Genomic DNA, 25,674 nt, shown 5'->3' with positions numbered 1-25,674 from the left:
GGTCTTTTCTAGTTCAATTTAAAGAAATGTGACAATTTTAGAAGGCTTTCTCAGCCTTTCCTCAATGTAAAATTACTTAATTCTAGATCATGGTGACAGCTCTAAGATTCAGCTCTAAGGTTCAGCTCTAGGGTTCTGCTCTAAGGTTCTGCTCTAAGGTTCTGCTCTAAGGTTCAGCTCTAAGGTTCAGCTCTAAGGTCCAGCTCTAAGGTTCAGCTCTAAGGTCCAGCTCTAAGGTTCTGCTCTAAGGTTCAGCTCTAAGGTTCAGCTCTAAGGTTCAGCTCTAAGGTTCAGCTCTAAGGTTCAGCTCTAAGGTTCAGCTCTAAGGTTCAACTCTAAGGTTCTGCTCTAAGGTTCAGCTCTAAGGTTCAGCTCTAAGGTTCTGCTCTAAGGTTCAACTCTAAGGTTCTGCTCTAAGGTTCTGCTCTAAGGTTCAGCTCTAAGGTTCAGCTCTAAGGTTCAACTCTAAGGTTCTGCTCTAAGGTTCAGCTCTAAGGTTCAGCTCTAAGGTTCTGCTCTAAGGTTCTGCTCTAAGGTTCTGCTCTAAGGTCCAGCTCTAAGGTTCAACTCTAAGGTTCAGCTCTAAGGTTCAGCTCTAAGGTTCATTATGCAAGAAGAGAACAGCAATGCCTTTTGTTTGAGTATAAGGCTCTAGCTGATTATTTATCAAGTTTATTGGCTATTGTTCATTATCAGTTCAGGTATTCACCGTTTGAGGTCTCAGGCCACTTACAATCCCATCTTATCAACACAGAGACAGGAAGAAAGGCTTTCAATAACTTTGATGATAATGATTTGAACAACCTGCAGTGCCAATGCACTTGTTTTATATAATTTTATCTCATATTGTATGTGCAAATGTGTTTTTTATGTATTGGTTGATTTGATTGAATATTTTATTTGTGTTTTAGTACCCTGTGTTTGTTTGTTGTTTATTTTGTGTTGTGTTTTAACAGGGTACCCAAAAAGAGACAAACCAGCACGCGCATGGGCTAAAACAGGACTTAAGACTACTATTGTATCATATTCTCATTGTCAATACCAGCATGCTATACATCATGTTGAATGTTATTTTCTCAACAAAACAAAATGTACAATTGATTTGCTTTGAATAATATAACCCAGTAAGCAATTACCAATAGTTCATGATAAAAATCACCTTTTCATAACACATTTCTTACCTGTATCCCGGTTCTGACAGATTTATCTTTCGACTCCTTCTTCACCACAACAGTCTCATGCAGCGACCGCATCACTGCAGACGCTGCACCGATCCGCCTGTCATCCTTCCCTCACTTGTGAACAAGACCCCGAGATACTTGAACTCCTCCACTTGGGACAAGGACTCCCCACCCACCTGGAGAGGGCAAGCCACTTTTTTCCGGTTGAGAACCATGGCCTCGGATTTGGAGGTGCTGATTCTCATCCCGGCCGCTTCACACTCGGCTTATAGCAATTTGAAAATTGCATAGCAAAACACAAAAGTGACTAAAAATCAATATTTTCCATTGATGTAACAAGATTATTTATTTCAAATGTATTTGTAAATATGCTATTTTTAAAAGACTCTTAACAAATGAACTTTTGAACACTTAATTTTTTTCTAAATAAAATAGAAAACTTGCAAATAAAATTATTTGTTGAACAAATTAATTAACACCAAGTCAGATGGTCTTATTTACAACTTTCTTCCATATCATCATCATCAGATGTCGGTGTAATCCCTCATTCGTCCAGGCGTGTTCCATAGTAGAAAAAGCTTCAGTTGTAGTCATCTGGACTCAGTTTGAAAAAATAGACGTTTCGACTCTCATCCAAGAGTCATTGTCAATAAAAGAATTTAGGTCGAGAACTCCGATATTAATACTGTTCTGTCAGATCATCAGATGACTATTTGCATGAGTCTCAGTTACATATTGTCTTTACACTCACAAGTTACATATCACAACCAAAGTTGTCATGACGATGAGCTGTTGGTATCAGAATGACTTCTCTTACACACACAACACGTTTTGGTTTTGTCCTGGACATGAGTGAGTTTGACCCTTTGAACTCCACATCCTCGGGGTGAAACGGGGTGAAAACGGGAGCGCGCGCCGAGGGGTTTTACGAGCGCCGCGTCTCACTGATCTCACGACAATAACTAGATGTTACACAATAACTACATGTTACACATAGTTATGTGTGAGAACGGGAACAGAGTTATGTGTTACACATAGTTATGTGCCATAACTATGTGTAACACATAACTATGTGAGATCAGCGAGACGCTCATCGCCTCCGCGCGCTCCCGGCGGCTCCTCCAGCTCAGCAGTTTTCACACGCGCGATCTGTGACCGCAGCGGGACCGTCAAGTGTGTCATGCTGTTATTGACGATCGATTGACGAGTGATCAGTACTTTTTAGGCGCTTTAGTTAAACAATTGAACACACATTTTTGTATCGCAAAAGCTGCGATACAAAAGCACTTTTTTCTGACGAACGCATCGCATTTGAGAGAAATTGCGTCGCATTTTGCGATGCGATCCCGCTTATTCTGAACCCTGAGAGATGAGACTTACTGCAATGTGAACACAGCTCCTGCTCCGGTCATACAGGGACAGGACAGCCCTGATCAAAGGGCCCCGGACCCCATACTTCCGGAGCACCCCCCAAAGGACACCCCAAGGGACACGGTCGAAAGCCTTCTCCAGATCCTCAAGGGGTTTTAAGTTGACTAAATTCATTTTTTTTTTTTTTTACATTTTTCAAAACAAAACAAAGAATAAAACAAACACAAAAACAAAATCAACTAAACATTTAAACAGTATAAACAGTCCCAGCGAGCTCAGAGTCGGACAAACATGCAAATAAAGTTCCAATGTTATTATTTCTATTTGTCTAATTCCTTATGTTGCATGTTTTCCTTACACAAAACAAACCTACCTACATTTCAAATTGGCGTCAGAAGGCCTTAACAGATAGGCCTAAAAATTGTCGGTCTTTGACATGAACTGTTTTTTTTTTTTGTAACCCAAAAGTTGAGTGTTACATAATGACACTGTAGTATCGCCCTGGCGCAGCTGGAGCTGTAGAGACAGAGACAGAGGGGCCAGTCCCGCAGCCCCGCAGTCCCGCAGCAACACGGGAAGTCCACGCCTTTTCCATCCCATCCGCGCCTCTCCAGTGCATCTTTATTCACCGCTGCTCCAACGCACACACAACAACCCCGGCGACCTGACGAGGTAAGACGTCACTGCGCGCTTTACTTTTGCTTTGCCAGAATTACACCGATTTTCACGTGCGCTTTTCCCCAGCCGCCGGTCTGCGAGCGCGCGTGTGGTTTACGTGACAAGATCTACTGAATTTGGCGAGGTGCTTTTCTTTCCATTAACGCGCGTAAAGTTGCGTGGATTACGTCGTTACGCGTTGTCTTATAATGCGTGGCGGGAATGTTGGCTTTGACAGCTATTGGCAGTTTGTAATGCGGCTTAGATTGTGAACGCGCGCTCGGTCATGAGAGCCACCGTGCGTCCCGCGGATGGAGAGGAGGTGCTGCGGTTTTATTGTAGCAGTCAGAGCAGTTGCAACTCGATATAAACTCTATTTGAGCAGTGTTCTTGTTCTTTTACACTGATTTTGGAGTATTTAATGCCTATTGTGTAAAATATGTATTGAGTTGTTGTGTCCAGAGATAGTGAGAGTAACCAAAATCTGTACTCAACTAAAATATTATTACACGTGTAGAAGTAAAAAGTAGTGGCAAAAATGCTCAATTGATTAGGGCATAAAACTTTTGAAGGAAAGTGTATTTCAAATTGGATTTATGTGTTGAACATTATTTGCAAAGAATACGCACCTAACTTTGTCAAAAAAATATACATACATCTGTCTGAAGTGTGATGTAAGAAGTGCATTTAGTTAATGTAATCCCTTGCACTTAGGGGTTTATTTTTCAAAAAACACCTGTAAAAATTACCCCCAATTTACAATGTCCTATTAATTTTTAATAAGTAATTAAGTATTGTTTTATTTGTGGGTTTGGACAAACTAACCCAGATGCTTCCCAGAATGGTTCATTTGACTGGAAATAAGTGGGTTACAGCTTTATTTTCATGTACAGCATATTAAGCAGCTTGAGAGTTCCCTTTTATAAGATGGTGGACACAATTTTATAAATTAAGATAATGTCTGCGTGGGATACCTTAACTTATTGACTTACCCAAAGAGAGAAACCAAGAGAGGAAGAGAAACCAAATAATTTACACAAGTCAGAGTACAGTAACAAAATAGGGATAGAAGTAAAGTGTATAGTGTATTTTCATTACATTTCGTTACATTTAAATACACCAAAGACCAACTGTTAAATGTTTAGTTGCATGCTATGAGACAGTGCAAGGGTTCTTTGAAGGAGGGTCTAAGGACAGGGGACCTTGGGACATTTGTCTAAGGACACTGGATGTTGGGACATTGCCAAGTCCCTATGAACAATGTTTAATCCGTTTTTCACTGTCACCCCCCGAGGCTGTTGTGATTTTGGGCATTACAAAAATAAATTGAATTGAATTGTCAAACGGTGGTGGTGGGCCAGCTTCTTTGCGACGCTTAAACACTTAATTGCATTCAGTGCTTGTGGTTTGACCCGTTTGGACGTAGTACCGACAATGGATGCAGTTTGAGGGAACGCTCACTGATGCAGCACTAAGCAATCCATTCATTTTAATGTAGAAGAGCTGCTCCATCACCCACTGTTCAACAACTTCAAGAGCAAATGCCGACTTTAAGAGTTCTATTATACCAAATGCAGACACAGAGACATGGAGAAGAATAAAGTTGTCAAAAATGTATAAATAATAATATGAATACATGTACAAGAATAATACCAATAGCTGTGGGCTAAATGTCCTCGCGATATTAGCCTGTTGTATTTTAACAATACATTGTGACTTGAATCATTTGTGCTTAAAATACACAGTGTTAGCCAGGAAACATAATAAAAGAGGGAAAATGTTGTGTTTCCCATTTAATCAACAGAGAATTTTAACCCATGCTGCCAACTGTATCCACGTTTTGTTCAAGTTCATCCTTGCTTTACTATGTACAGTGAGGAAGACTAGAAAATTTGCTTTACTCAAAATGAGGCAGTGAGTTTCCATATGCTACTATGGATCCTAATACTATAGAAGTCAAAATATTGTACATTTTTACCACTTGAACTCTCCAGCCATTACTATTATCACTGTTTTTGGTAGTAGGCAGTTGTTAGTAACTGTAACAAGCAAATGTCCCTGTATTGTCTTAACCTCACTGTGCGGCAATTATTGAAATAACCGTGAGCAAATACAAGCTCAAACCTTTTTTCCTTCCTGTCTTGTGCAGACCTTGCCATGGCATCTTCACTGTGTCCCCTCACCGGCCTGTTTCTTCTGCTCCTGTCCATTGTGAACACATCTTGGTCCAGGGTAGATGACCTTGTAGTCCAGACCAAGAATGGGAACGTGCAAGGAGCATTGAACCCTGTACTGGGTGGCCATGTTCGAGTATTTTTGGGAATACCATATGCGAAACCTCCCCTCGGGCCGCTGAGATTCAGACCACCTCAGCCTGCAGAGAAATGGAACAAGAACTTGGAGGCCTTTTCATATCCGAATTCATGCTACCAACTTCCTGACAATACCTTTCCTGGTAGGTTTTAATCTTTTATCCATAATTGATTGGTGGATCTGAAAAAAGTTGACCCTAGGTTGTCTACACATGTCAACATGATCAGAACAATGACACTTGTTGAAAAGATACAGTAAGTGGTGGTAACCTTTTAGGTAAAGTTTACACTGAATCTTACTAATAGTGACTGTAGCACTCTACCAATTAAAATATATTATATTTTGAATAACTTAACATGGGATGCTCTTGCCTGCCATACTGAGTAAAAAATATACACATAAACAACACTGCAAGTTATTTATGTGTTTTTTCATATTTTTGTATTTAATTTACATTTTATAGACAATATACTTAATATTTCAATTTGACAAATCTCCAAAACGTTTATCAATTGTATATTAAAAAAAAAAAACATGATTGAAATAAAATCAATTTTTATGATTTATGATTTGAACACTCAATATCAGCAGACACAGATGTGTTGTAAAAATACCCTAATAGTAACTTTGCTGGTGAATTCCCTGGTGATGCCTGCTTGTCTCCATGGAGATGTTATTGCTTTGCTTAAAATGGTTCACAGTATGACATTAAACTTACCTATCATGCATTTCCCCATGGACACAGATATGTATAATCCTAATAACGTCTCATACAGACAAACAGGCATCATTCACTCCACCAGAGTGTACTGTACTTTCCACCTTTAAAGTCTGGAAAGTACAGTACTGTGTTATTTCCAGCCTTGTGCGTCAGAATGCAAGGTGGGCCTTTTACAGACAGAACATTTGAGACCCAGATCACATCCAGAAGAATTTTAATCTGATTTTGTGCTTCTGTCACACTTGATTGGCCCCGAGAGTGCCCGTGTTCAGCCGAGGTCCATGTATGTCCATGTCTGATGGAAGGTCAACCTCAGGGGCCTGGGCCACTGAGGAGGTCTTTGAAAAGAGCGGATTACAACTGCCATGCTGAGTGCTCATGTCACACCAGCTCATACGTAGACCCAAAGCTGCATTTACCCTTCACGTTTTTAAGTATTTTTTTGTTTATTTCTTCTGTTTTTCCTGTCTGTCAGGAACATGTTTATATGTATGCATTTATCTTTAAATCTTGTGTATGTTGTAATCATCTATAGACCTAAATTAAAACTTAAATATTAACGTTTTTTCAAGATTTTATAAAATGTTTATGTTAGCCTTCACAAACACATCATACACACACAGCTGGGACTAAACCAGAACTAAAACAGGATCAAAACAAGTCTACATCTGGACTAAACAGGTGTCCAGGACTATCCCGGAAAAATGTGAATACGCATCTTACGGACTATAAGTCTCACCGGAGTATAAGTCGCACGAGCTAAAAAAATGCATACTAGAGAACGTAACATCCATCCATCCATCCATCTTCTGCCGCTTTATCCGGGGCCGGGTCGCGGGGGCAGCAGTCTGAGCAGGGACTCCCAGACTTCCTTCTCCCCAGACACTTCCTCTAACTCCTCCGGGGGGATCCCGAGGCGTTCCCAGGCCAGCCGAGAGACATAGTCTCTCCAGCGTGTCCTGGGTCTTCCCCGGGGCCTCTTTCCGGTGGGACATGCCTGAAACACCTCCCGAGGGAGGCGCCCAGGAGGCATCCGGAACAGATGCCCGAGCCACCTCAGCTGGCTCCTCTCGACGTGGAGGAGCAGCGGCTCTACTCCGAGCTCCCCCCGTGTGGCCGAGCTCCTCACCTTATCTCTAAGGGAGCGCCCAGCCACACGGCGGAGGAAACTCATTTCGACCGCTTGTATCCGCGATCTTGTTCTTTCGGTCACTACCCAAAGCTCATGACCATAGGTGAGGGTAGGAACGTAGACCGACCGGTAAATTGAGAGCTTTGCCTTTCGGCTCAGCTCCCTCTTCACCACAACAGTCCGATGCAGCGACTGCATCACTGCAGCCGCTGCACCGATCCGCCTGTCGACCTCACGCTCCATCCTTCCCTCACTCGTGAACAAGACCCCGAGATACTTGAACTCCTCCACTTGGGGCAAGGACACCCCACCCACCTGGAGAGGGCAAGCCACCTTTTTCCGGTCGAGAACCATGGCCTCGGATTTGGAGGTGCTGATTCTCATCCCAGCCGCTTCACACTCGGCTGCAAACCGTCCCAGTGCATGTTGCAGGTCCGGGTTTGATGGAGCCATCAGGACAACATCGTCTGCAAACAGCAGAGATGAGATCCTGTGGTCCCCAAATCGGACACCCTCCGACCCCCGACTGCGCCTAGAAATTCTGTCCATAAAAATTATGAACAGAACCGGTGACAAAGGGCAGCCCTGGCGGAGTCGAACATGCACTGGGAACAGGTCTGACTTACTGCCGGCAATGCGAACACAGCTCCTGCTCCGGTCATACAGGGACCGGACAGCCCTGAGCAAAGGGCCCCGGACCCCGTACTCCCGGAGCACCCCCCAAAGGACACCCCGAGGGACAAGGTCGGAAGCCTTCTCCAGATCCACAAAGCACATGTGGACTGGTTGGGCAAACTCCCATGAACCCTCGAGCACCCGATGGAGGGTATAGAGCTGGTCCAGTGTTCCACGACCGGGACAAAAACCACTTTGCTCCTCCTGAATCCAAGGTTCGACTATCGGTCGGATTCTCCTCTCCAGTACCTTGGAATAGACCTTACCCGGGAGGCTGAGGAGTGTGATCCCTCTGTAGTTGGAACACACCCTCCGGTCCCCCTTCGTGAACAGAGGGACCACCACCCCGGTCTGCCAGTCCAGAGGCACGGGTCCCCGAACGCCACGCGATGTTGCAGAGACGTGTCAACCAAGACAGTCCTACAACATCCAGATACTTTAGGTACTCAGGGCGGATCTCATTCACCCCCGGAGCCCTGCCACCGAGGAGTTTGCGAACAACCTCAGTGACTTCAGCTTGGGTGATGGATGAGCCAGCCTCCGAGTCCCCTACTTCTCTACTTCCTCTTCGGAAGACGTGACTGAGGGATTAAGGAGATCCTCAAAGTATTCCTTCCACCGTCCGACGACATCCCCAGTCGAGGTCAGCAGGCCTCCACCCGCACCGTAAACGGTGTTGGTGAGACACTGCTTCCCCCTCCTGAGGCGCTGGACGGTTTGCCAGAATTTCTTTGGTGCCGACCGATAGTCCTCCTCCATGGCCTCCCCGAACTCCTCCCAGGCCCGGGTTTTTGCCTCTGCGACAGCTCGAGCCGCGGCTCGCTTGGCCTGCCGATACCCGTCGATGACCTCCGGAGACCTACAAGCCAGAGTGGCCTGATAGGCCTCCTTCTTCAGTCTGACGGCATCCCTTACTTCCGGTGTCCACCACCGGGTTCGGGGGTTGCCGCCACGACAGGCACCGGAGACCTTGCAACCACAGCTCCGAGCAGCCGCATCAACAATGGAGGCGGAGAACATGGTCCACTCGGACTCAATGTCCCCAACCTCCCCCGGGACATGGGAGAAGCTCTCCCGGAGGTGCGAGTTGAATACCCTACTGACAGAGGGCTCCACTAGACGTTCCCAACAGACCCTCACAATGCGCTTGGGTCTGCCAAGTCTGTCCGGCTTCCTCCTCCGCCAGCGGATCCAACTCACCACCAGGTGGTGATTGGTTGACAACTCTGCCCCTCTCTTCACCCGAATGTCCAAGACACGCGGCCGGAGGTCTGATGACACGACAACAAATTCGATCATTGACCTCCGGCCTAGGGTGTCCTGGTGCCATGTGCACTGATGAACACCCTTGTGCTTGAACATGGTGTTCGTTATGGACAATCCGTGGCTAGCACAGAAGTCCAATAACTGAACACCGCTCGGGTTCAGATCGGGGAAGCCGTTCTTCCCGATCACCCCTCTCCAGGTGTCATTGCCCACGTGGGCGTTGAAATCCCCCAGTAGAACAACGGAGTCCCCGGTCGGTGCACTGTCCAGTACCCCTCCCAAGGACTCCAAGAAGGCCGGGTACTCTGCACTGCTGTTCGGCCCGTAGGCCGCCACAACAGTGAGAGACCTGTCCCCCACCCGAAGGCGGAGGGACGCGACCCTCTCGTTCACCGGGGTAAACTCCAACACGTGGCGGCTGAGCTGAGGGGCTATCAGCAAGCCCACACCAGCCCGCCGCCTCTCCCCGCGGGCAACACCAGAGAAGTGGAGCGTCCAGCCCCTCTCGAGGAGATGGGTTCCAGAGCCCAAACTGTGCGTGGAGGTGAGGCCGACTATATCTAGTCGGTATCGCTCAACCTCCCGCACAAGCTCAGGCTCTTTCCCCCCCAGAGAGGTGACATTCCATGTCCCCAGAGTTAGTCTCTGTGTCTGGAGATCTGGTCGCCGAGGCCCCTGTCTTCGACTGCCGCCCAGATCTCTCTGCACCGGCCCCTTATGGATCCTCCTGCGGGTGGTGGGCCCACGGGAGGGCGGCCCCACGTCGCTCTTTCGGGCTGTACCCCGTGGGGTAAAACCCGGCCACCAGGCGCTCGCCATGGAGCACCCATCCCAGGCCTGGATCCAGGATGGGGCCCCGGTGACGCCGATCCGGGCGACGTAAACTGCCTTGTTCTTGTAGTCATCATAGGGGGCTTCTGAACCGATCTTTGTCTGACCCGTCACCTAGGACCTGTTTGCCTTGGGACACCCTACCAGGGGCATGAAGCCCCCGACAACATAGCTCCCGGGATCATTCGGGCACTCAAACCCCTCCACCACGTTAAGGTTTCGGTTCAAGGAGAGGAGAAGAACGTAACATATTAACAGTTATTCAGATAACCCTAGCATAAAGAACATGCTTACAAGTTTCACTAAATCTATTAAATTATTCTTCCTCTGTGTCACTCATAAACAACTCCACAAACTCTGGAGGTAGAGGAAGAGCAGATTCTTCTTCTGCGTCGCTTAGAGCCTAGAGCTATAGCTATAGAGAGTCATTGGCAAATATTGGTTATTGGAAAGCAAAAATATCTGCAATATCAGCCCATTCCTATTATTAACTGTATTTACTTCATTACAGATGGTTTTATTGCTATACAAAATTCCTTGAGAAAGTCTCATATCTGACCTGTAACATGGCCTGGTGTGTGGTGTCAGATGAAGTCAGATGAAGTCAGATATGTGTAATGCCAAACTGTGTAGACGGCAGAAAATTACCTTTAAATTGTTGTGTGCATGATTTAATAGCTTTTTTCAACTACTTTCTGTACCTTGAACAACAGTATATAAACTATTCTACAATATCATTTCTGGGTCTCACACGGCACAACTAAAATGCCGTAGGTTGTCCTCCCATTCTGGACTTTAGACGGGTTTAACTTGAACGTATTCCTTGTGCTCTGCTTTCATGTCGAGGCCACTCCTCTCAAATGTCCGATGTTATTCAAACACTGAGGAGGGAGTAATGGTTACGTTTCTATTTATAGCCCAGCCACCTGTCATGGTTTGCTGGAAAGCTTACTACAGTTTGTCCTGGCCCGCGTGCATCGGTGAAATATGTCCACATGACTTCCAAATTTAGGTACGACACACAAATAGATACAGAGGATTAGAGCAATGACCTCAAGAGCAGCGTGCAGGGATTTGCCCATGTATATATTTATGTTATGTCTGATTCAATGATTTAAGAGCTCTCCTAAAAATAGCCACCCATCTGCTTACTATGAAAAATATATCAGGACAAGTTGAACTTTACTTAGCACTAATACAAATGGCTTGTTTCCTTTAATTATAGACCAGCAGAAAGGTAAATATTTTAAATGGAATGGACTAAATAGACAAAGACAAACAAATAATAATTATTAAATTAGACAATTGATTTAGACAAGAATTTTGATTTTAGTTTTAGTCAAGATTCTGTTTTTTTTTTCCCCCAGATTTGTTTTACCAGAATGCCAATTTAGTCAGTTAAATGCATTATTATGTTAGTCAAACAGAAAATGTGCATTAACTATGATAAATTATATTGCATTACTTCATGGAATATTTACAGTTGTCTTTCTTTGAATGTTGATTTTGTGTATTTTCTGATCCAAACCGGGTTTAAACCGGGTCTAAACCAGTTTTAAGCCCGGAATAAACCAGGATTAAACCAGGCCCAAACAAGGGCTCAACCAGTAACATGTCATACTGTTTTATACTATACATTTCTGTTATTGACAGAAATATGTCAATACTACTTCATTGCACTTCTGGTTAGAAGTTTAAGTGCATTTCGCTGAACTGTGCTTGTACATGTGTAATGACAATAAAGCTGAGTTTAATCTAACTCAGAACAAGGCACCGGTGACAGGAAGTAGGCAAGACATGGAAAAGTTAATTTAATTGTCATATAGGGGTTGAGTATTAATTAATTATGATTCTTTTCTTTCAGGGTTCTTGGGTTCGGAGATTTGGAATCCAAACACCCCTGTTAGTGAAGACTGCCTGTACCTGAATGTCTGGAGCCCCCATGTGAACAGATCAGAGCCCCAGCCCCTAGTCCCGGTCATGGTGTGGATCTATGGAGGTGGGTTCTCGTCCGGGACCTCCTCTCTGCCCTTGTACAACGGACTCTTTCTGAGCAAGTCTGAAAATGTGGTCGTGGTGTCCATGAATTACAGGTAAGGACTTGGCCGTATCTGTGGCAAGTCAGAAAATATAATATAAAAGAAGGTGGTGACACAGGTGAATCAAACTGTGATCTGGACGGATTGTTCTACCTGATTTCAGTAATTTCCTGTTAGATGGAGCTCAATGCCAACACATGTTCTGTCTAATTCACTTTCCTTTGAGTGTCAGGGGGATTTAACCCAACACAGTGAAGAGTGAACTAGGGTTGTAAAAAATGATACCCTAGAAACTAAGTGATACTAAAACTACCATTAGTATCAAATCTAGATACAAATTCTAGTATAAATTCGAGGACAAAATAAATAGCGCAAAATTAGATTAGAAAACAGTTTTAGAATCTTATCGCTATATGAGAACTGGTAGAAAACCACATGGTAATATGAAAGAACTTTAAGTTTTAGACAATAGAATGTCACATAAAGTAGTAGTTTTCCTCGAGTCTGAAGGCTGTTTAGTAAGCTCTTAAAGTGGACATAAAGCGACACAGTTTACATGAATGGTGATTCATATTGACCTGTCTAAGGCACAATGTGCTTTTCTTCTCCAAATTAAATTTGATGTCATTCTTTATGTAAGCAAAGGCTTGAAAGGCAAAGTATCTTTCCTAAGGATGCAATACAAGTGGTAGCATTACCAATATGAGGATCAAACCTTCACTGTTAACACACACTTTAATAGTAATAATCATGTTTTTATTGTTATGTTGCGTGTTTGATTAAACATGTAATTGTGATTTTTCAGATTAGGTGCCTTGGGCTTCCTTTCTCTTCCCAATCACAACACAATCAAAGGTAATGTTGGCCTGCTGGACCAACAGCTGGCTCTGCGCTGGGTGGCTGACAACATCGCTGCTTTTGGTGGCGACCCATCTAAGGTAGGTCGGGATTTTCATCATGATTTAAAAGTGCAACTCCACCTATTTAAAAACAGAAACACTACTGAGAGTATGATTGGGTTGCAGGTGACTATATTCGGGGAAAGTGCTGGTTCAGCAGCTGTGGGCTTCCACCTGCTCTCCCCGGGCAGCCAGGAGCTTTTTCAGAGAGCCGTGATGCAAAGTGGCTGTCCTATTGCACCCTGGGCCCACCTGAGTCAGGAAACAGCATGGAAGCGGTACATCTTCATACCATATAAGACTGTCAGTATATGTAGTCCTGCCACTGGTTTAGCCCTAGCTTACACCTGGAATAGTTCAAATACAGGTGCTACTCGGAAGGCAAGTTATATTAGGGCTTGTTTTTTTGTTGCATAATATTAAAATAGTAACTAGATAATTTAGACACTATAGTGTCTGCGTTTCTCTCTCTCTCTCTCTCTCTCTCTCACTCTCTCACTCTCTCTCTCTCTCTCTCTCTCTCTCTCGACTGGCTCTGTCACAAAACTCTAAAGAATAAAGCCTAAAGTATTACGCAGACACTCATAATGCCCCATCTATTTCACTGGGGAAAAAGTACTAATACTTTTGAAAATTCTGCAAAAAGGACAAGTTGTTCAAATGTCAAAAGTAATAGCACACGTACTACTGTGAAAGCGATCGTAATGAGGCATAACTTGTTGAAATCGATTGAAGCATTAAGGAGTTGAAACTGGCTAAATGGAAAATCATGGAAAATATAATAAATTGTAGAACATATAGTGTCTGCGTGACGTCATCACGCAGACACTCAATAATAAAATATGTTAATATGCAGTGTTGGGAAAGTTCACTTTCTACATGAACTAGTTCAGTTCATAATTCAAAATTTTGAACTAAGTTCACAACTCCAAAAAATGAACTAGTTCAGTTCTTTTTTTCAATATTATGCTATCATTTTTCTAAATTATTTCTACATCCCAAATACAACCACAGGCAGCAATTATTTTATTAGTTCAATACTGAAACTATGTGTCAGATTTCATCTTCATATCCAATTTTGAATCCTTACCCAGGATTTACATTCACATTGAAGGGACAGACTTCCCCCATGTGTTGCTGTCCACTCAGCCCACACTAGTAGTAGTAGTAGTAGTAGTAGTAGTAGTAGTAGTAGTAGTAGTAGTAGTAGTAGTAGTAGTAGTAGTAGTAGTAGTAGTAGTAGTAGTAGTAGTAGTAGTAGTAGTAGTAGTAGCAGTTCCAGCTTTCAACCCCACAGTATATTCTCAAAAACATGAGGGAAAACTTGATGGGCAAAGTTTGCACAGAAATGTTAGATTGTTCCCATCCTCACCGACCTTATCATAAAACTCTCGTAACTGGTCGTAGGGCGACTCCTGCTGCTCTGTTGACACACGTTGTGGTCGCGTCAATGCTGCTTTTTGTTTTGATGCGCATGCGCAGTGCGGTGCGACAGTTCAAATCTGTCTCCGCGATCTATCGCCTCTACAACTCTGGAGCTCTCACACTTGCCAGACACTAGCTCTTTTTGGCCAACTTAACGGTGTGTTTTTCACCTGGAAGTCTCTAGAAATCTGACACCTTATTGAACGAAAATAAAAAGAACGAATGTGCCGTTCACAGACACCAGAATGAACGCGTTCATATTTTCGTTCGTCAGCAGTAATACCATTCATTCAGTTCACGTTCACCAAAATTATGAACAGGCACAACACTGTTAATATGTTCCTAAAGTGTTCTTAAAGGTATGCATTTAGATCATGTGACATTTTCATGGTCCTTCGCTTGTATCGTCTCTTACCTGGAAATTGTTGCAAACTTTCCTTATGCTTGTAGAAGATTTTATGTTATGCAGAATGTGTGCAGTCGGATTAAATCATAGTTTTTACTGGCAGGATTCCCAAATTGCAATGTTTAAAATGTGTATTAACAGCTGCAACTCCTCCAACCTTTTGTACATATTTTGCGTCCCACCTTTTCAGGTAACGCCATTGAATCACATAATGTTGTTTTTTTTTCACCCTTTAGGAATCCTCTCTGTTTTTTTTGCTACTCATTTTGTTTCACTTATTTGTCGGTGGCTTTCCATCTAGTGCCGAAAGTCTCGTCGAGATTCTTGGCTGTCCACTGTCCCCTGCTGCCAAGATGGAGGCTTGTCTTCAGGAGGTCAGCGCTAAAGACATCGTAACGAAGCAGTTTGCGGTGCCCTATGCGTCCAGTCTCAATATAATGTTTGCTCCTGTGGTCGATGGGATCTTCCTGCCCCTCTCAATCCAAGTAGGTTTGTTTGCGATATGTGGGAGCATTTATGTGATATTTTGGTTTGTGTATATCATTGGCAAATATAAGGATGCTAAAAATATGGAAAAATTGGTTACAGTGCAGCATATACATTACAAATAGAAGGAGGAAAGAAGCAACGACCGATCACATTCAATTGTTTATTTTATTTTTTTACATGCTTTTTTCTTTCTTTTTTTCCTTTTCTTTCTTTTTATATATATATATATATATATATATATATATATATATATATATATATATATATATATATATATATATTCTATTTTTATGAAAATATTGCAGCAGCAGAACTTCTGATCAACCCGTCTTTTAATAGAAAAAGGTGGACGGAATAGTTGTCATGTTTTTTTCTTTAAATACTAGAACAGAACAAATCATGACTCTGAGAAATAGCATAAAATAAAAGAGCATATTAAAAATAAATCACAGCACAGGTTGTCCAATAAATCTCTCATTTTAAATGATTTCCTGGGATTATCCTGCTTTGGGGTTATTGGGTCAGATCTTACTTGAAAGTTTGTAAATGTTGGACAATTCTCAATGTAACCAAGATAAGTTTAGGGGAAAAAATGACCATAAATCTGACGTTAAATCTTCATCCGTCTTTCTAACAGGATATGTTGAGCAGCAATGAGCTGACAAAGAAAGATGTTCTGTTTGGCCTGAACCAGAATGAGGGGACCTACTTCCTCCCGTATGGGGTCCCTGGGTTTAACCTGAGCACGAACTCCATCAGCAGAGCCCAGTTTCTCCAGGGCATCCCCATCGTCATGCCTGATGCAGGGAATGCCACCAGAGTAGCGGCCATCTTTCAATACACCGACTGGACTGATGAGTACAATCTGACTAAAAACAGAGACCATATGGGCAACTTGTATGGAGACTCCTTGTTTGTTTGCCCAGTCCTGGAATTCATACAGAAGTGAGTTAATAAAAAGCTGTCAGAAATGTTATGATTAGCTGCTTGATATCATAACTCATCCCCGAGGGCCGGGCCAATTCCAATCCGAGCTGTATAAAGTCTAGCTTCTCTCAGACCAGTTCCTTGCAGCTCCATTGGAAATGACTCAGATGAAACTAGATGACTACCTTTGTGATCAGCATCGTACTTCCAAAAATGTTTTCAATGTCACACTGAATGGATTTAACAAACATTTATGACTATAAATAAATATTATAGCCATAGATAATTGTAAACATGGTCCTGTTGATTTAATTTAACCATTCTATTGCTATAATTGTAAAAAGTAGTCAAGCTAATCATACATATTTAAAGAAGACATGTTATCAGGATTATAATATCTGTTTTCAACGTATTTCTCAATTTCAAATCAAATCCTTTGAGGAAAATGGTCAGCACCAAATTACAGGAACTGTGGTTTGAAATATTCAAACAGTTCTGGGGGAGGACCCTCAGACCCTCTATTCTAGGGGTGTCAAACTCATTTTGGGCCGCGGGCCGAATTTCGACGCTCAGGCTGGGTCGCTGGCCGAACATAACATAAAACATAAAACAATAAAAAAAAATATCAGAAATAAATAGCTTTATATAGCCTACGCTGTTTTTGAAGCAATTACTGGATCAATTAAAAGAAATTACAAACACGTTTGTTCTCATAAACTGAAATGTATTAAGAAAAACAAGAGTAATTTCAACTGTGCTTCAGTTTATGAGCATCACAACTTCAGAGTTAATCTACAGAGATAAACATTTAATCTATGGTTAAATATTGTTAAATAGGTATTTGGAACTGAAAAATATTGTATTTGACTTTATAACAAAATAAACTTCAAGATTTAAAAAACCTTTTAAAAGTACTAACTAACATTTCCACGTCTGTGTAGTTCTCTGTAGTTCTCTTTACACCTGAACTGACTCACCACTAAATACAAACACGTGGAGCGTTTAAGTTATGAGCCACAGTGTTCCATCAAACCAAACTCTTTTCTCAAATCGTGGGCCAAATATTATGTACAAAATAAAACAACAAAAAATATAAGAAATATATAGCTTTCTGAAAGACTGCTCATTTCTGATGTGAAATGTTCATATCACAGACATGTTTCTGCTCAAACTCAATATGAGCTCGCTATTTTCATAGTTTAAGCTGATTTTAGTGACAAATGATTCATGTAGTGACTCAAATGAGGTCATTGTGTTTGTGTCACAGTCACATTAGTGTGTCACAGTCATGTTCATACTTTATTACACTCTGACCTGTGTTTTTACCTGTGGCTCCTGATCTGTCCAGGTTTGTAGAGGATGTTTTCCTCACAGAGCATCGTCACAGAAGTTAGTTTTCTTGTTGTTAGCTCCACTTTTAGCACAACTCTAACATCCACAAAACAGTCTTCTTTCTTTCTTCCACGTGTTTCCTAAAGCCACACGTCTCTGTCCTCGCTCCTCTGCTCTGAGGTGTGTAAGTGCTGTAAAGTGCGCAAACGCGTGTCTTACTTCTCTCAGCACTTCTCCCTCCGCAGTACACAGGGCTGCGCGGGGGAGGGGCGGCCACCAGCGGCATTGTGGGACGTGTAGTTTTAGCGCTAACAACGGTTACGGAAGTAACTACGGTTCTATGAACTTTTTTTTTTTTTTTATATTAATACAAAATGTTCGCCGGGCCGGACTAAAACGTTTGGCGGGCCGGATCCGGCCCGCGGGCCAGATGTTTGACACCACTGCTCTATTCTATTCTTCAAAATCCTGGAGGCGCCACTGCTAAGCAACCAATTACATTTCACGGTTTTTATATGAAGATTACTTTAGTATGTTTTTTTATTTTTTTATGCCTCAACAGTGGATTTAGCATGATCTTTGAGACACGTCCCTTTATAAACACACAAGTATCCTTTGGAGATGTATTCAACAGGTAGTGGAGTGCTGTACTGGATAAAACACTTACAAAAAGCAAGTGCTCATCTGACCAGTAGGCTTGGATTCTTGGCGATAAAGATGATGGCAGAAGGACTCTGATTGACAAGTCTGCATCAGGGCTAATCTTGTCAGTCAAAATGCATTGGTGTGATCACAAATATTAAATTCACTGCAAATCCTCTTTGTTGTGACATCCACCACAACTCACTGTTCACAGCCTTATCTTATAGTGTTTATTGTTTTAGACTGACTTAGCAAATGCCCCATAGAGACAGAATAAGACAAGAAGTACTGTCGCTAACACTGAGCTAGCCGGGTGCTGTGGTGCGCAGATCCCATTTGGAATTCACTTGCAAACAAATGTCATTCTTCAGTAGTTACAGTAGTACGATGGATGCCAAATTAAATTGTCTTACAGACCACCACAAAATGAATAAATAATAGACTAAAAATATATATATATATTATTGTCTCTGTAGGTATTCCCAAATTGGGGGCAGGTCCTTCTTGTACTGGTTCGACCACCGCTCTTCTGTCAACCCCTGGCCTGAGTGGATGGGCGTCATGCACGGCTATGAGATTGAGTTCGTCTTCGGGATGCCCCTCAACGAAACAGTGGGATACACAAAGAAGGAAGTGAACATGACCAAGAAGTTTATGAAACATTGGACCAACTTTGCCAGGACTGGGTAAATGGAACAAAAATGAATAAATAAATGTTCGTCCATTACAGTTTGAGTAAATATTTTCATGTTTTGGACAGGAATCCAAGTATTGATGGTGCTGGGTGGCCCTCCTTCACAGCAGATAAGATGGAGTATGTCACACTAAACTACAACCAACCTGAAACTAGAAGACAGTTAAGAGCCCACGAGTGTCATTTCTGGAACACAGTCGTTCCAGAAATACAAACAATTTATGGTAGGTGGCTGTTTTTTTGTTTGTATGAAAGGTTTGAAAGGACTGTAAAGCTAAATGTGTGTTTATTTGGTTTTGCTTAAATTATATTATACACTTTATATATTCTCCTGCAGATTTTTAAAGCCCACCCGTAATAACTTATTTTTTCATCTCTTACCGTGACTGTGTTAGCCCCATGTTAGCCTTATGGCCCCTCCCATGTTCCAAAATACGTTTTCAAAGACCAAACAGAAGTGTTAACATTTACAGTTTAAGTGATACAAAAAATGTCCATAGATTTTTCAAAACGTCCATATTAGTTTTTTTTTTTTTTTTATTATTTTTATTGCTTTGTTTATTGTACGTCGTATTATTGAGCTAGTCTTTGGGGCAAGTGTTTCTCATAGTTTTACATGAGTCAAGTTTGTGAAGGAACAGGAAATACAGGAAATAGTACGGCAGAGTATAAGGGCCAACCCAAATATAAAAATTGCCAGGCACAACGAGAATAAAGTCATAACATTTCGACATAAAAGTCATAACTTTATGGGATTAACGTCGAAGCCAGAAAAAAGTCCTATATTTACGAGAAGAAACTCATAATTTAACAAGAATGATGTCATAAATTGATGAGAATAAATTTGTTGTTTAGGGGCCAATGTCAATGTTTCGATTCAAAGTGATGTGAGCAGTTCACTTTGGCCCCCACAGCCAGGACGTAAAAGAACGGGCTTGGATGAGTTGACAGTTTAGGACTACATAAAAGCCTGCAATAGATGTTAAAGTGTTTCCTGGTCTTTAAAACAATGTCTTATGTGTGTGTTTATTACAAGACACTGCAGTTTAGCAGCACCTTTCCTGTTACGCATCATTCACAAACTGTTGGATAAACACTTTACTTTCTCCATGGCGTAGCCGTAGTGGGGCTTAAACACCTGCTTCGCTCTGTGCTACAGCCGCCCGCAGACAGGAGGAGCAGCCTCGGTCTTATTCACATGTTCTGCTCCTCTAAATAGTTTTTCTACGTGGGACTTTATTCTCGTAACATTTTGATTTTATTCTAGTAAAATAATGATTTTCAATCTCATAAAATTATTACTTTAATCTCATAATATTAAGATTTCTCTGTCTTCAACTTTTTTCTCATAAAATTACATTTATTCTCGTAAATGTAAGACTTTTTTCTGGCTTAGACTTTAATCTATTTAATCTATTTAATCTAAGTCACATTATGACTTTAATCTATTTAATCTATTTAATCTAAGTCACATTATGACTTTAATGTCAGAATTCTATGACTTTTTTTGTTCGGGTTGGCCCTTGTACTCCATCGTAGAAGCTTCTTTCACACATGTAAGAAAATAAAGGTATTATCCGCTATTATTATAAGTCAAACCCTAACTATTGTGTATATGGATTTTGGCCCATGTGTACAATATTGTTGCTATGTAACGGTTATGGAATTACTCACATCTGTTGCACATGTTCAGAATCAGAAAGGGTTTATTGCCATTGTCAATGAACAAAATTCACAAACATAGGAACTTGTCTTGGCGATTCGGTGCAACACAATGAAGAAGTCAAAAGAGGAACGATTTAAATCTATAAACCATAAAAATTGTCAAACAGAAAAAGGAAAATGTTTCTGGTCAAATCTTAAAAGTTTGATATTCAGTGAAATGTGTAGATTCATATGCAATTAAAGATATGAAATGTAAAGAAAAGATGCCCATTAAGCAAGACACGGGTCCACATTTTCGAACATGTGATGGCATTTTCTTGCAAGACGATGACTAAAAGCGCAGATGGATGTGGTTTTTCAAACACGAGGGGTTTGTAGTACGTAGGAGTGTTGCGTCACGAGGAGCCAGGGAGGCGGGTTGCCTTGTTTAGCTTGTGGAGGAGAAGAATATCCTTGCTTCCCCTCCTTTTTGTCTCTCTATCTCTGACTATGCCTGCTTTGGAGCGCTGTGGGAGTTACATAAAGTCTAAATATTATGGTTCAGGTCCTCCTCTGCACTGAATATTTACGCACACTCCAGTTATCTTCTGGATGTTTAATTATTTGTCTTTACTATAACTTCTAAGCGCAGTTTTCTGTCTATGCAAAAGCCTCCATTTCATATTAGACCCAAGGAATTACAGCGTTCACAATGTGTTTCTGCAATAGGCCCATAGATTACGACAAATGATCATAATGAGCAGGATAATCCCTTTTTTTACCTTAGTTGTTTGTTAGTATTTCAACCCTCTATATCTTAAATATTAATGTTCCACAAAGAAATTACAAAACTATCCTCACTAGCGAAAATAAAATGTATACGTGATAAATATTCAGTGCATAATATATTGTATCATCTATAATGTATTGAAAGAAGAGTCAGTATTAGTCTGCCTTGTGGCCACAGAAGAAAAAAGTCACATACTCTAATATTTGGTAGGACCGCCTTGACTGTACATCGAATTAATAACTGTAACTAATAGGTTATTACAACAATTACAACTTACTTTAATGCAGCATTTCTACTCAGAGGACTACACTGGACTCTCCTACAAAACTTGACTTTATGTTTCTCTCTCTCTTTCTTGGCAGATACATTGATGGAATGCTCACTCGGGAACGTACTACGCTCCAGTCTTTGGCCCTTACTCCTTCTACTGGTGATGTCAGTAATATTTCAACTGTAACAAACATTTTGAAAGGGCTTTTTACATTTTTTTGCATTGACAAAGGACTTTGATCAAAAGAGGTATTTCGCCGCGTTGATTGTATTTTTTTAGACATTCAGATTGAATAACTGCTGCCATTGAAGTGTGGTGATTTTTACTATGCATTTAAATCAAGGAGTCAACACATCAGGTAGGTATCCGGCATATCTGTGTTGGGGTGTTTATGTATTATGTGTTAAAAGACAACTATTATGCATTATGTGTATTGTTAGGCATCTTGTGTTTTAGAACTGGCAGCAGAGGAGATTACCATGGGGAAAAACAAAAGCTAGCTTACCCCGACATGTTAATACAAGCGTGTAGTTGTAATGAAATGCTCAGACATGCATGAGACCTCTGGAATTTTACTTTTGATGTCACAAATCTGGGAAATTTGAAAATGTGTGTTTTCTAATGCTGAGAGGGATAGACCAGGTTAAAATATTGTTTTCTTAATATGTGTCATTTAACTAATGGGTATAACTAATCAATGTATATCTGTTTTTGGGCTGTTTTTAAGCTGTGGGGTGATGTTTTGTAATGCCTCTTTATGATTCTAGGCTGGTATATTAGATATTAAATAGAAAATACAAAAATGTTACCTATTTTATTTGCTTATGTCACAGTTTTATTTTTCTATCTAAGACAACTTGATTATTTTGGTAAATTAGTTTTGTAATTTGCTCCCAAGAAGTGGGTGCAGGAGTGCAGCAAATCAACAGGCCGTTTAAATACTAGGGGTCCCGAGAGCAGAGTAAAAACACATCGCATTGGCTGTGTTTGTGACTGCAGTTCCACCTATTCACTACTTCAAGGGACTGAAGCTGTGAGAACGGCTCAAAGTCTTTGTTTCAGCCCAGTACATAGTTCCTCCGTGATGTGTTGATTGGGACCCTAAGAGTCCCGTGAAGCACAATAATTATTGTTGAGGAAGGAGAGGAGTCAGTGCATATCCTGAACTCGTATAAATGACAAGGAACATAAACAAACAACTGGTTAGTGTTGAATGAGTTTGTGACCTTCAAAACAAAAGTTGAGCTTAAAGAAAGAAAGGCAGGGCAGTTTCAGGTTAAAACTCCTCCCTCTTGGGCCAGACTTACTGTAGGTCACTGCAGTATAAATTCTAGTTGCTCAGCCCAGTATCATCAGATTGAAATCTAACTTTGGATGTAAAAATGTCTCCATTTCGAAAACGGTTTCCAGGTGACTACCTTTGAAACCTCAAATTAAAGAATTACTTTCTACACAAAGAGCTAATTGTTTATGCCAGGTTGTATTTCTGCATGCAAACCAGTCATAGCACATTCATTAGTGCATTTTTTGGGAGGGAAACGCACTGCCCAAAGTACAACATTTCACGTAGACCAGGACTCAAATCAGTCTGCACATATTTTCGCAGAGCTACCTTTTGTGTTCACAGTCAGCGCGGACACTAATGTAATCACAAACAGTGTCACAAACAAAGGTCGGGCTGTTGATATTAAATACCAAAGATACAGCAGCAGCAGATTAGCGGCTTTGGTGGAGTGACCCTGAAAGAAGCCATTACACCTGTTACAAAGTGTGGGCTGCATCTGCTATGGAGGCGGCTATTTTGTAACGCTTTTGAAAAGGTTGCAATGTCTGGTGTTTTGCAGCATTTCCCTCCCTTAAATGAACCTGTTCTTACTAAATGCCAAGTGATTTTTATTTGTCATAATCTATTTTAATCTCTGCAAACATCGGGCGAGTTTATCCAAAATGAGTCAGAATTGCTCTTTTCAGTTTGACCTTTGCAGAAGGATGAATGCAACAACATTAGGTGAAGAAATTGCACTTTTACATGTTTTTATTTGGCCATATTAGCAAATGACATCACAGCTTGCGAGAATGAACTTGTCTGCAGTGTGCCTCTTCCATTATAAATGAATAGAGAGACAGATAAAGAGGAGGCTAATATACGCCAAAAGCCTGTCATGGCAAATGGGTCTAAAGTGCTCGCGAGGTGCAATAACAACAGTGTACAGTATCTTCACATAGTCAAGTTGATGCATCTCTTATTGATTTGGAGAGCTGCGGAAGTTGAGGAAATAGACTAAAGCGGGTGTTTTCATTCGAGTCTATTTGTGTTGCCCTTTGAAATGAGATGAAGCTGAAGTACCAGATCAATTTGAGTAATTTGTTATCAAACTCTTGAAAGCAATATGATTAATTGGCGATAAAAATCTAAAATGGTAATATTATAGATTCATAATATTACAATTTCTGTACGTCTTTGCTTTTATGTTATGCATCTATGTGTTTATTATTATAATTTGATTTTTACTTTGGGTTGATGTGTAGTTAAAACTGTCATTTACGTCATGTGGCAGAAAAGTGAGTTCATTCAAACATAGTTTAAACTATAGTTTACTTGGGCAAAACACTCTCTGGTGCCGACAGAAAGGGCATCTGGCTTGCTAATACATTTGCAATTGATTCTAAGCATGGCAACCCAATATCGGGCTTGAATCTTTTTTTTTAATCATCCAGTTGTTTATTTTTCTCTACACTTTTTCTATTGGCAGGGAAAAATACTGTTGAAACAAGGACTGGACCGACCTATCATAATCAACATACATTGACAAAAAATTAAAATTTGGACTTGACCCAAAATTGGAAAAATGTCATCGACTTTGGGCTCATTGGCATGTGTGTTATGGAGTTTGTGTGCCCTAGTTTCAATTTTGATGTCTTGGTTTGATTTTCTTGTGTCTGTTCTCTCTCTGGTCCTGTTAAATATTTATAATTTAATGTATTTATTTTTTTAAAAGAAGGAAAATACTGTGGAGAGCTGGTGGTACAGGGGTTAGGCTCAGTCTTCAAAGATGGTCATGTACACTTATATTGCATGTTTTTAAAGAATAATGAATTCAAAATAGTAAAAATGGTAGATATATGTGTTTATATAAACCGGTACTCTGTTTTTACTTTAGTACTCCTGCCATGGACACAATAAATGGTTACCTCTGGAACATAACATACGGCGAAAAAGGCCCTGAATGACACAAATGGCACCGACAATCAAGAGACTGGACCTGGACTGATTTGAAAATTGACTATATGGGACATTGGGTTTGGTTTATATGTGCCTTAATGTCCTTTATTTCTTAATTATTATTTTATTATGTCTATAGGTTTTTATTTTTGTCTACCGTTTTCTCTCTTTTGTTGTTTTGTTTCATTGTGTGTTTTTTTATATACGTTTTATTTGAAAAAAAATGAAAAAAGAAAAGAAATGACCCGCAGGTTTGACTTTCCACCCTCGCTCTACCCATTTCATGCTACAGCTGCCCTGGCTAATATAGCCTTCGGACAGAAAGAACTGAAAGAAAAATATTGTACAGTGCCTCAAAGTCAAACTTCGATCAGGTGACATGCTCAATCATACAGTAGGTCCTAAATGAGTTTCAGCAAATGCTCTATTATCCCTTCATAGTTCAGGTTCGTTTGCCAACCTTGTGCAACATTTCTTGCATACAAGATATGCAATGTATTTATTTCACTCTTATTATTCATATAGAGTTAATTGAAATACTCACCTGTGTGGCAGCAGGTGCAAGAGCACAGTGACCGCACACCGCTTGGTTTTTGTGCATGTTCTATGCATTTTCCACATTGGAATTCTAAAAAAAAATTTGAAAGCTTGCTCATGGTTAATCATTGCTGTGGTAAGTATAGAGTACAACACATATAATTGTATTTAACATTTGTTTCAGAAACATCATAAACCCCTTTATGTAT

General features: G+C 41.1%; 1 protein-coding gene across 1 annotated transcript; it reads left to right on the top strand.

Annotated features, from left to right (window-relative positions):
• The first annotated feature begins 3,091 nt into the window (after positions 1 to 3,091).
• Positions 3,092 to 25,096, top strand: LOC140374463 (cholinesterase-like). The gene is made up of 10 exons (XM_072461369.1): positions 3,092 to 3,224; positions 5,359 to 5,664; positions 12,012 to 12,240; positions 12,992 to 13,124; positions 13,212 to 13,363; positions 15,218 to 15,401; positions 16,043 to 16,350; positions 18,783 to 18,992; positions 19,067 to 19,224; positions 21,797 to 25,096. The coding sequence occupies exons 2-10, from the start codon at positions 5,367 to 5,369 to the stop codon at positions 21,889 to 21,891; spliced, it is 1,767 nt and encodes a 588-aa protein (XP_072317470.1). The 5' UTR covers positions 3,092 to 3,224; positions 5,359 to 5,366; the 3' UTR covers positions 21,892 to 25,096.
• The last annotated feature ends 578 nt before the right edge of the window (positions 25,097 to 25,674 follow it).

Source organism: Eucyclogobius newberryi, unplaced genomic scaffold (genome assembly GCF_026437365.1).
Source record: "Eucyclogobius newberryi isolate DKJ021-1_F unplaced genomic scaffold, fEucNew1.0.hap1 SCAF_10, whole genome shotgun sequence".
NCBI lineage: Eukaryota > Metazoa > Chordata > Actinopteri > Gobiiformes > Gobiidae > Eucyclogobius > Eucyclogobius newberryi.
The sequence above is the reverse complement of the archived record's forward strand: the minus strand, read 5'-3'. Positions and strand labels throughout refer to the sequence as shown.